The 11,978-nt window shown below is 38.5% G+C and overlaps 1 protein-coding gene across 1 annotated transcript; it reads right to left on the bottom strand.

Annotated features, from left to right (window-relative positions):
* Positions 1-1,602: 1,602 nt before the first annotated feature.
* LOC132885893 (C-C chemokine receptor type 4-like) lies at positions 1,603-9,586 on the bottom strand. The gene is made up of 3 exons (XM_060920417.1): positions 9,535-9,586; positions 9,123-9,201; positions 1,603-3,582 (listed from the first exon to the last, which is right to left on the bottom strand). Exons 2-3 carry the CDS (start codon positions 9,173-9,175, stop codon positions 2,568-2,570), a joined length of 1,068 nt encoding a protein of 355 aa, XP_060776400.1. The 5' UTR covers positions 9,176-9,201; positions 9,535-9,586; the 3' UTR covers positions 1,603-2,567.
* Between the last annotated feature and the right edge of the window lie 2,392 nt (positions 9,587-11,978).

The following is an 11,978-nucleotide window of genomic DNA, read 5'->3' as shown; positions in this document are numbered from 1 at the left end:
GGCCGCCGTCTTTAATCTTCAGTGTCGCAGGGTAGAGTAGGAAGAACTCCAGGCCTTTATCGTGAGCTGAATCCATGGCGATGCGGAAAGCTTGGCGACGCTTCACCGTGAAGTTACTGTAATCGGCAGTGAATCGTACTAGACGATCCCCGACGTTCAGATTCACCCCTTGCACTGCCCGTAGGATAGCCTGCCTCGACGTGTATCAGAGTACGTTGAAAATCAGGGTCCTGGGGGTGGAAGCCGACTCACCCGCATGATTTCTGTAGATCCGATGGGCTCTCATGATCTCGATACGAACGCCTGCAAGATTAGGGAACCATGTCGGGAGAGACTCCGTCAGGTATTGGACTGCATTCGAGCCCTCCAGCCCCTCTGCTAATCCCATAACACGGATATTACATCTCCGATTTCTGTCCTCCATGTCTGCCAATTTTTCTTCCATGACTTGCAGAGATCGGGCTTGTTCATCCAGGGTCTCGGAGTTACTCTGCATGGTAGCTTTGAGAGTGTCAACCTCGGACCTGACGGCGTTAAGGTTTGCAGTTAGCGTTGCTAATTGCTCGTGGATAGCCGTTAGCTTCCGCTTGTTGTGTTCCCCCACACGTTGGATTTGGGCTAAGCGAGGTTCCAGTTTTTCTAACAGAGCCTCTGCAATGGCGTCAACATCTTGGCCCTTGGGCTTGTTTCTGTGAGTCATCTCACTTTAGAAGAGTTTATGCGCTCAAAAGTAGAATTCTATTCAAATATTTACCAGGCAAAACCACTATTTAAGGAAGTTGAGCCGGGAGCTAAGTCATCAAGCAGCCATCCCTGTCCAGGCGATCACGTGACTCCGGCTGAGGACTACAGTTGACTTGCTAACTTTAGGACCTGCAGTTGTCATGAACAGTTTTGCACTTAAGTTTCCATGAATGAACAGTTTCTAACATCGACAAAACAGACTTCATGTTAAAACTGTTAAAAATGTTTTAATCACACTATCTGTTATCTCTTTTGTGTCTAGTTCCTCTCAAGGTTTCTTCCTAATGTTGTCTGAGGGAGTTTTTCCTTGCCACCGTCACCACAGGCTTGCTCATTGGGGATAAACTAGGGATAGACTAGGGATAAAATTAGCTCATGTTTAAAGTCACTAAAATTCTGTAAAGCTGCTTTGGGACAATGTCTATTGTTAAATATGCTATAAAAATAAACTTGTCTTGACTACTATACAAGATACACAATATCCAATATATAAAGCCTGGTGAGGTGCCTCCTGAACTTCTTACCCACAAACACATAGAGAAATGGATTGAGGCAGCTGTGTGAGTATGCCACAGCTTCAGTGGCTTGCAGCATCGGCTGGATTCTTTTGCTGAGCTCACACCCTGGAGGCAGGATGCGCTTTAGTTCCAGTGCTTTGAGGAATACTGCAGTGTTGTACAGCATCCAACAGCAGAAGAAGACCATCATGACCACAACAACAAGAAAAATGGCCAGTTTCTTGGAAGTATGAAGGGTCTGAAGCCTTCGTAGCACCATCAAGTAACAATATCCCATAATGCTCAATGGAATTAACAGGCCCAAACATTCACGTTTATGAAAGCCGCACTTCTCACATCCTTGTGATTTTTCATATTCAAAAGATCATTTATTTTGAAATATGGTTTGTATTAGTACTCAAAAACTGTCTAGAATATTACAAAAGTATGCAATTTGAAATACAATTATAGTTTGTTTAGTCAGCCACATGGTGCTTCACTACCCCACTATTTACCCTGGTTTTGCACCACCTAACAGAATTTTAAGGACATGCATGAACAGCACTTCAAACAACCATGTGACAGCTATCTTGCATATGATTTATGTCTAGTTAAAAGCAAGTATAATCAAGACTTAATTACAGTCCAATTGTGTATTACACATCTTTTTTAAAGGCACACTATATGCACTATGGGTACAAAACATGGAAAATGAACAAGGGAGATAATAAAGCAGTGGATGTGTTCCATAACAGGCGTCTAAGAAGAATCCTCCGAATTTGATGGCAAGAACACGTCAGTACTAAGGAGTTCCTGGAAAGAGCAAATATGAAGCCACTAAGTGAGGATGTATAGTGCTACAGATGCAAAATGATTGGCCACATCCTAAGGCAAGATCGGGATGATAATAGCAATGTTGCAATTAGCTGTTTGCCAGAAGGTCAAAAGAAAAGAGGAAAAGCTAAGACCACATGGAGACGTACAGCTGAGAGAGGAAGGAAAGTCAGGCTGGGGCTCATGGGAGGAAATGAGGGTGTTAGTGGCCAACCAGGAAAGGTGGAGATGCTCTGTGAAGGTCCTATGTGCCACAAGGTGCGAGGAGGATGGGTAACACAAGGTAACACTGCATATGCATTTTCAGGTGAAAGGTACATGTTAAAAGTGCTATAGGTACAGCTAACATTTTTGAGAGTGTACAATGCATTTTAAAAAAGCATGTTTATCATCTTTACCTAAAAGCAGGGATACAGTATATAACACATGCAAATACAAAATGAAAGTCATTTATGCATATTCTGAGTTGTAAAAAAAAAAATGTTCCTCCATTCAGACACCAGCTGAGCGTTCATCTACACTTGTGGTATTCTGTGAATACACAGAGGCTGCAGCCCGGGTCATGTAGAGCTTCATACACTGCACATGGTTGCATGGTGTCTGGAGGAGAAGCCTGGCGAGCTGCCTCCTGAACTTTTCACCCACAAACACGTAGAGGAATGGATTGAGGCAGGTGTGTGAGTATGCCACAGCTTCAGTGACTTGCAGTATCAACTGGATCCTTTTGCTGAGTTCACACCCTGGAGGCAGGATGCGCTTTAGTTCCAGTGCTTTGAAGAATGCTGCAATGTTGTATGGTGTCCAACAGCAGAAGAAGACCACCATGACCGCTACAACAAGACGAACGGCCAGTCTCTTGGAATTACGAAGGGTCTGAAGCCTCCGTAGCACCATTGAGTAGCAAAATCCCACGATACTCAGTGGAATTAGCAGGCCCAAAATATTCATTTTTATGAAAGCTGCACTTCTCACATCATTGTGATTTCCCTGTTGTGGATAAGCACTGCAAACTATTTCCCTACTATAAGTTTTGACACCAAGATACAGTAGCTCAGGAAATGATGATGCAATAGCTATAATCCAGATGATCATGCTAGCTAAAATCCCATAAGCCTTTGTTCGGATTCTCAAGGCAAACACAGAATGGACGATTGCCAAGTATCGGTCAATGCTCATCAGCACAATAAAGTAAATGCCAGCATAAAAACCGATGTGGTACACACTGAGGACCAGAGTGCACATGACACCACCAAAAACCCAGGTATCTCGGGCATAGTGAGCCAGGAAGGGGAGAGAGAAGATTAGGAAGAGGTCAGCTATGGCCAAGTTCAGGAGAGACACGTCAGTCATGCTTTTCATCTGAGCACCTCTCAGGATCACCCACAGCACCAGCATATTTCCCAAGAAGCCCACCACGAAGAACAAGGAGTAGAGCACTGGGAGAAAATGGCTTGCATGGGTTCCAAGATCACATGGTTCAGGAGAATCAGAGTAATCATATGTTGTGCTGCAAACAGTAAGAAGAAAGTATGAAATATAAAATATAGCATGATTATTTCATTCAGAGTATCATCCCTTTGACTGCTGATCTTGGTGACCAAATTTATGTATAGATAAAAGGACGAACAATGCTTAAATTGAGCCATAAACATAGCAAATGAGTACAAGATCAACTTCTCCTTCAAACAATAGCATATCTATCTATCTATCTATCTATCTATCTATCTATCTATCTATCTATCTATCTATCTATCTATCTATCTATCTATCTATCTATCTATCTATCTATCTATCTATCTATCTATCTTCTAAAGGTCCTCTAAAATAATACTGTATTTTATACTCTATATTGGACTGACCTTCTATGTTAATTAACTCTATTTACCATAATGCCTTGTAGTTAAGAATATTTTTCACTGCTCTGATGTGTTATGACATACTGTAAATTCAGACCAATCATATTTATTTGTTCTCTGTATTTTTATTTGAATTTTATCAACCAATGATAATTTGTACATCATTAATGCCCGCGAAATCGCGAGCCCTCTCAACATTCTATCGCCTCGTGAGAGATGCTCATGTGAGTCCGTGTCAAGCCCTGGAAGAGAGAGGATCCCATTTTCTGCAGTGTGTCAGTACTGGTTTGGGGAGACTATACAGCTTGTAAATTTGACCTGTGTAAGTCGGTGATCATTCGAAGGGACTCCTTGCTGTTTGTCCCCTTTTTGTTTGCATTTTGAAGTGGTAAGGCTAACTTAGTTGTCCTGCTGTTAGCTACTGGGGTTAGCTGGCTAGCTAGCATGAGTTACTGCTACACCACTGGTGCCTAGCTGACTGCTGTTAGCTCTACATCACCGCTGAGGATCGTCATTCCCCCAAGGACTCCTCTCGTTTCTCTGGTGCTGGGCCCAGCAGAGAGCTGCTGCTGGGGATAACACCTGGCTAGGAGACCAGCCAAGGGTACCGCCTCTCGGGACTGCAGGGAGCCTTCCGATCTGTTCGATCGGTTTGCGAGCAATGTGAATTTACACTTACACTGACACCACCACACACACGTTACCGCCTCGACCGGTGATTGGATGGGCATTGCAGTGGTTGCTGTCTTGCCTGCAGCTCAGGGAGTTGCGAACTAGTGCACCAATGGGCCCCAACAGTGCTCTTGTTTGTTGATTGGATACTTTTATATATTTTTCTTTTTTTTCCTCTACTGTTTATGTAGCTTGTGTGGTTTTGATGGGCATTTTGGTTAAATCTCTGTTTGTCTTAACCCACTTAATGACGACTTAATAAGGTTTGATACCTGTAGGGCTGCAGCCATTTATTAGCTAACTTTTAAGGTGTTTGTTTTTGCCTACTTGTCTTGTTAACCTTACTTGTCTCTTTAATCTTGAGCGAGAGACTCCATTTAACGCTTTGAGTGAAAACTGTTTACACTCCTCTCTCTTGCAGGTTTTTTTTGTTTTACTAACTTTGGTCAATTCATTCCTCGCTTCTCAGGGAAGCATTTGTTATAGCAATATTTCCTATTATTATTATTATTATTATTATTATTGTTGTTGTTGTTGTTGTTGTTTATTAATAAATATCATTATTATTTAATTATATCTTGGGTGTATTGGCTGCTCATTTTTAAACAATATTTGAATGTGCTGACATTTACACACTGTAGATAGGCTATTAGCTTTGCATTCACCACTGGTTTAATGCACTCATACACTACTGTTTATTTTAAATTCTGAGGAAATACACCATACACTAGCTTCAAAGGTAAGAGTAGTATTTTCACAGTGGAGGCACCGCACGATTAAATTTATCATTCTTTAGATTTATTATTATTATTATTATTATTATTATTATTATTATTATTATTATATCTCTATTGTACTTGTAAATTTATGGCATCAGGAATCTCAGCCAGCTCATCATTCCACCGCTGAGAATTCAGGATCCTGTTGCACCATTATTTATTGTCATTTAGTGTAACTCTAAATAGCCTGTACTGTGCTGGGTGACAAAGGGGTTACATATGTTTATTAACTTAAGCAAAGCAGTGTATCATCATGTGAGTCATCTTTTTTATTTGCATTGTGTAATTTTTACATGTGCCAGGAAATGAGTACTTCAAATGTTTGTACTCAAGAAAAGATTGGCAATGTCAGACACTTGATCTAGACAGATTATTTGCATAATCTGACTGAAGAGAACGGGCATTGACTCCAGTGCTTGTTTATTGAATAATCGCTTCAACTGACTCAGTTTTATCTTTCGTTGTTATCTTAATTGTCAAAATTTGGAGTAAAAATAGCATGACATTGCTTTTTTTTAATATCAACTTTAATTTGCTCATTGAAAATTATTATTCACTTAAAATATAAAAAAACTAGTTTCAGAACATTTTATTCATTTATTCATTAATATTAACACATTCATTCTACTGCATAACTTTCATTCAATTCCATCATTTGTATAGGGCAGGTCAAATTCATGAAGTAGATAAATAGAGGAAGGATGTAAATTTTTTTGGGCAACACTTTTAACTGGTGCTTAAATGGGGCCTTTATAAGCTATGCCCAAAGACTTTATGAAAGGCTTATATCAAAACTTGAGACGATATTAGATATTTGATGTGAAGTTGATGAAATTATTTATTTTTTATCTTGAAGAAGAGAGAAAAGCATAAGCACTGATTACCATTATGGGCTTGTAAATATGTTACTGCTAATTTCTAATCCTTATTTTGGAATTTATTAGTTAAGAAAGTTGTATCTTTATATACATAGCTCTTCATAACAGTGCTATAATTGCATTCATAATGACCATTTTAGGTTTGTGGCTTTAAAATAATTAATTTAGTTGGAATCTGGACATGATAAATATGTTTGTTGTACTGTAGTAATTATTCAATCCTAGATTTGAATGAAACTAGCACTTCAAATAAAGCACATTAAATTCCATGCTCTTATTAAAAAGTAAATGCACTTCTGCACTGCTAAGATAAGTGGAAATATTGTAGAAAATTTCTTTATCGCTCATGATAGGGCTGTTAACCCTGCAAATAATGTCCTATAGGACTCAATGGAACTCTGTAGGACTTTCTATAGAACGTCCTATATATTCAGCATGGTTCTACAGGAGAATGTGAATTGTGTCCTATAGAACAAGAAGTTTCTATAGGCTTTTCTCAGCATTCTATAGAACTTGCCAAGTGTGTTCTTTAGGACAGAAAAGTTCTATTAAAACTCAAGTTCTATCAGAAATCTATATTTGAACGTTATTTATTGGCTTGGTGGTGTTGTGTCTACTCAAGAATATTTCCTTTATATGATGGTGGTGGCACCACTGTTGGGTAAACCATTCTAAAGGAACTGGAGATAGCCCAGAGGACCCCAGACCATATACAGCTTGCTGGCATGCAATATGATTTGTCTTTTTGAACTTTAGGCTGTAAGTCTGGCTAAAATGTCATGAACATATCATGAAATTTCAGTGCCTGAGCCAACTGGTTTCAACTTCACTCATCTGATCACCAAAATTATTTGGAGGAAGAAGTAGGAATTATTTTGAAATACAGTATAGATTTATTAACAAACAGGAGCTTACATGTGAGAGATGCACAAATCAAGAAATGATGCATGTTATTAAATCAAAATAAACAAAACAACAAAAAATTAGTTACAGTTGTAGGTTTACTTTTCTTTGGGAAAATATGGTCCTTTATTAAATTTATACATTTCGTACTAGTTCAAACTTCATACCCCATACGAAAAAGAACAGTAAAGAACTTCTAAGAATTTACCACTGTCTTAGTAGTAAATCCTTATAAATATAAGGATAAATCCTTATAAGTATTTATAAATAAATATATATGCCATGCAAGATTTACTCCTGAAAGTGGCCCATTTTGCATTTTCCTCATACAAATTTTTTATGAAAATCTAGTATGTATGAAGTGAACATTGTGCATGGTTTTTACAGATAATGTGTATGATGAATTACACCGTCTTTGTATGCTTCATGTAATGTTTGTAGTTTTAAATTATATTTTACAGTTTAAAATGTACATGCCTTTTATATGTAAATCCAACACAAACATATGTGGATTTACATATAAAAGGCATATACATTTTAAACTGTAAAATATAATTTAAAACTACAAACATTACATGAAGCATACAAAGACGGTGAAATTCATCATACACATTATCTGTAAAAACCATGCACAATGTTCACTTCATACATACTAGATTTTCATAAAAAATTTGTATGAGGAAAATGCAAAATGGGCCACTTTCAGGAGTAAATCATACATGGCATATATATTTATTTATAAATCCTTATAAGGATTTATCCTTATATTTATAAGGATTTACTACTAAGACAGTGGTAAATTCTTATAAGTTCTTTACTGTTCTTTTTCGTATGGGACCACCTGCAGTAATTGCATTTTAGTGGAAATAAACCACTGATGATGCAATTTCTTGATGATGAGTATAAATCCATTAGCAGGATGCATAATGACCTATCTTAAAATATCGAATAAGTTTCACTCCAAAACATACTGCAAGTATTTACTAGTATGTGTATATCGAGGTGAAAAATTTTAGGGACTGATCAACAGTGCAGCTTGCATGGAAGAATGCCAAAATAACCTGTTGCAATAGTAGCTGCAGAATTGCTGGGTATATGGAACTGGTCTACAGAACTGGTCTCAAGGATCTGCTCTCTAGGAATTTTTTCTATATAATGTGCCGATAGAACTTTTTTTCCTATAGAAAAATTATTATTAAAGTGCGACAGGATTTCCTGATTACAGATTTAGAACTTGTTCTATAGGATTCCTATAGAAGATTTTCACAGGGTTAATAAAAACTAAGTTATAAAGGTTCAAAAGATAAGGTGAAAACCAAATTAGAGACTGAACAGTGTCTATCAGTTGGCCCATAATGGTAAGCAGGGTCTGTCGATCATCTCTCCTTCATGAAAATATGTAGGAATATACAAAGAATCTTCTGGAATTGCTTTAATACAGATGTATACCAAGGTGTAGGTACTCTCAAAATAAAGTGTTAACTTTTTTTTTTAATCAGAATGATTCATGATTTACATTATATACAACACGGTATAGAATTCATACAAGTACTTCAATTAATGTTGTGCCATTATATACATAAAGGAATTGCCTGTTCACATTCATACTTGCATTATTACAAAAAATGTGTGAATTAATGCCAATGGTTTTGTTATTAATCATGTGTTATGAGCAAATATTTAAGAAAATATTGATATTGCATAAAGAGCAGAACTAATCATTTGGTTTCATGTAGAAGATTGATATTGTAGATCTCACGTTACCTCAAACCTACTCAAATTGTTTCACACAAAAGCCTGAGTCATTTATACTTGGCAAAACATTCTAAGACACAAAGCACAATAAAATTACAATTTGCACACATGAATACAAACAGTTTAACATCAACAAAGAACATCTGGTTTGTTTTAAAAGTGCATTCAACTGCCTTTAATATCTGGAATGTAATATGTCCTCACCTGGGTGCTTGGTCCTTCCAATCAGGACTAGTGCTGTTCCACACTGTTGCCATTCAGCATCAAACACTAAACAATTATGCTGGGGTAAAAGATACAAGAAAAAAATTTAATAAACCATCCAGGATGTTGAACATGCCTGAGTGGGCCACAGTTTTTTGTAACTTTAAGAAAGTATCAGTTCAAAAAGTCACGAGCCAAGAAACTGCTGAAGTGCAAAGTATGAAAATAAGTATGAAAGTCTTAGCTGTGCAGAAAAGCAAATGAAAAAAATGGACCTGAAGTTTAACACACACGCAACAGTTATGAAAATCAATAACACACAGCAATCAACATTTACAGTGCATCTAATAAATGATTCAAAATAATAGGTACAAGCAGCTGGGACAACACTGTCACTATATACAGTACTTACAAAACTCAATAATAGTCCTTTGCAGCTCAGAGTCAAAACTGAAATGAGATGCTGGTGTTTTGTTGATTCTGTTTTTCACACTTCTGTTTTTGTGGTGACTAATGAGGCTCCATGGAGATGTAGCGATGCAGTAATGATAAGCTTGTTTATTTTTCCACTGAGCTTTCCTGAGTTGCAAGGAAAACTTGTGGACATGAGATATGTGGTAATATTCTTCCTGTGGAGAGGTCAGCCAAATTTCCCAACATTCCAGGAGCAAATAAAAAGCAACGTGGCTTTGCGTAACAAAGTTATGCAGTTAATTGGTCTAATGTGATGAATACAAATTATACCATAGCACTGCTAAATTTTCAAACATGATTATCAGAAGGTGTTGAATGAATACATTTCTATAACAGCAGCTCTGGCAGTTCAGTCAGGACCACTTTAGTCAAAGAAACTTTATTTACATTTGCAACAAGTTATACACTGTTAGACACTTCAAAGGTTTTTACAGTAACTCAGTGACTTCCTGTAATTCAGATTTACAGTACCACTACTCTGTCACTTGTACAGTAACAGTACTGTACAACTCTAGATAAACAATACATTACTGTAACTCTTTCAATAATAATAATAATAATAATAATAATAATAATAATACGGTGGTGTAGTGGTTAGCAATGTCACCTCACAGCAAGAAGGTCCTGGGTTCGAGCCCAGCAGTTGGCGGGGTCCTTTCTGCGTGGAGTTTGCATGTTCTCCCTGTGTCTGTGTGGGTTTCCTCTGGGTGCTCTGGTTTCCCCCACAGTCCAAAGACATGCAGGTTAGGCTAACTGGTGGCTCTAAATTGACCGTAGGTGTGAATGGTTGTTTGCCTCTTTGTGTCGGCCCTGCGATGATCTGGTGACTTGTCCAGGGTGTACCCCGCCTCTCATCCATAGTCAGCTGGGATAGGCTCCAGCTTGCCTGCGAGCCTGTAGGACAGGATAAGCGGCTACAGATGATGGATGGATTATTATTATTATGGTGGGACGGTGGTGTAGTGGCTAGCAATGTTGCATCACAGCAAGAAGGTCCTGGGTTCAAGCCCAGCGGCTGGCTGGGTCCTTTCTGTGTGGAGTTTGCATGTTCTCCCCGTGTCTGCGTGGGTTTTCAGGTGCTCCGGTTTCCCCCACAATCCAAAGACATGCAGGTTAGGCTAATTGGTGGCTCTAAATTGACCATAGGTGTGAATGGTTGTTTGTCTCTATGTGTCAGCCCTGCAATGATCTGGTGACTTGTCCAGGGTGTACCCCGCCTCTTGCTCATAGTCAGCTGAGATAGGCTCCAGCTTGCCTGCGACCCTGTACAGAATAAGCGGCGACATTCTTAAAAATGCACATTAGGCCTACAGAAACTGATGAGCTATTATTTCTGAAGAGCACAAAAGTCACAAGACAAGTGACAAAAATCGCAAGATATTCAGCTATTCGGAGAACAGGCATTTGAATTTTAAAGTGTTCGAGCAGTTGTAGAAGACATCTCGAATATAATTATGCATTTCTTAAGAGCACAAAAGTCACAACACATTGCAAATTCTTAAAAATGCCTGTTAGGTCTACATAAATTGATATTGTTTCTTAAGAGTACAAAAATCACAAGATATTCACAGAACAGACATTTTAATTTTAAACAGAAGGAAACAGTGTTACAGAAGTTGTAGAACAAATCTTGTCTAGTACATATCATTTTCTCTTCAGAGCACAAAATAAATAAATAAATTAGGGATGAGCGAGTACAGCATTATCTGTATCTGTTAACCATATGAATTATCTGTATCTGGAGTGGGCAGGGCCTAACCCAGAAGTGGGCGGGATTTAACCCGGAAGTGGGTCTGGTTGTCTTGAAATGGGCGGGGCTTTAACCAGTATGTTATTTTAAGCATGCAATTGATATGGTTTGATCAGAAATTCCCATTCATCTCATTATCTCTAGCCACTTTATCCTGTTCTACAGGGTCGCAGGCAAGCTGGAGCCTATCCCAGTTGACTACGGGCGAAAGGCGGGGTACACCCTGGACAAGTCGCCAGGTCATCACAGGGCTGACACATAGACACAGACAACCATTCACACCTACGGTCAATTTAGAGCAGGGGTTCTCAACCTTTTGCAACCTGGGCCCCACCAAAGCTGGTTCATTGCAGTTGGGGACCCCTCTTCTCGCCCCGCCCCCATCCCCCCCAAACACACTCACCCGCAGTGACGCCACCCGACCTACAGCACCTTATATCGACCGATAGATAGATAGATAGATAGATAGATAGATAGATAGATAGCCCTGGGCTAGATTATTATTATTATTATTATTATTATTATCATTATTATTATTATTATTAGTAGTAGTAGTAGTAGTAGCAGCAGTAGTAGCATTATCCATTCCATAGAAATACATAGGCCTATTATCATTATTAGGCTATTGTTAT

Source organism: Neoarius graeffei, chromosome 5, assembly GCF_027579695.1.
Source record: "Neoarius graeffei isolate fNeoGra1 chromosome 5, fNeoGra1.pri, whole genome shotgun sequence".
In the NCBI taxonomy this organism is placed as follows: domain Eukaryota; kingdom Metazoa; phylum Chordata; class Actinopteri; order Siluriformes; family Ariidae; genus Neoarius; species Neoarius graeffei.
The sequence above is the reverse complement of the archived record's forward strand: the minus strand, read 5'-3'. Positions and strand labels throughout refer to the sequence as shown.

Excerpts from the sequence above, each read along its gene's own strand:
- LOC132885893 (XM_060920417.1), bottom strand. The coding sequence starts at position 9,175 with ATGGCAACAGTGTGGAACAGCACTAGTCCTGATTGGAAGGACCAAGCA. Across the intron at positions 3,583-9,122 it reads TGGAAGGACCAAGCACCCAG|CACAACATATGATTACTCTG; the intron begins GTGAGGACATAT and ends TACTGTTTGCAG.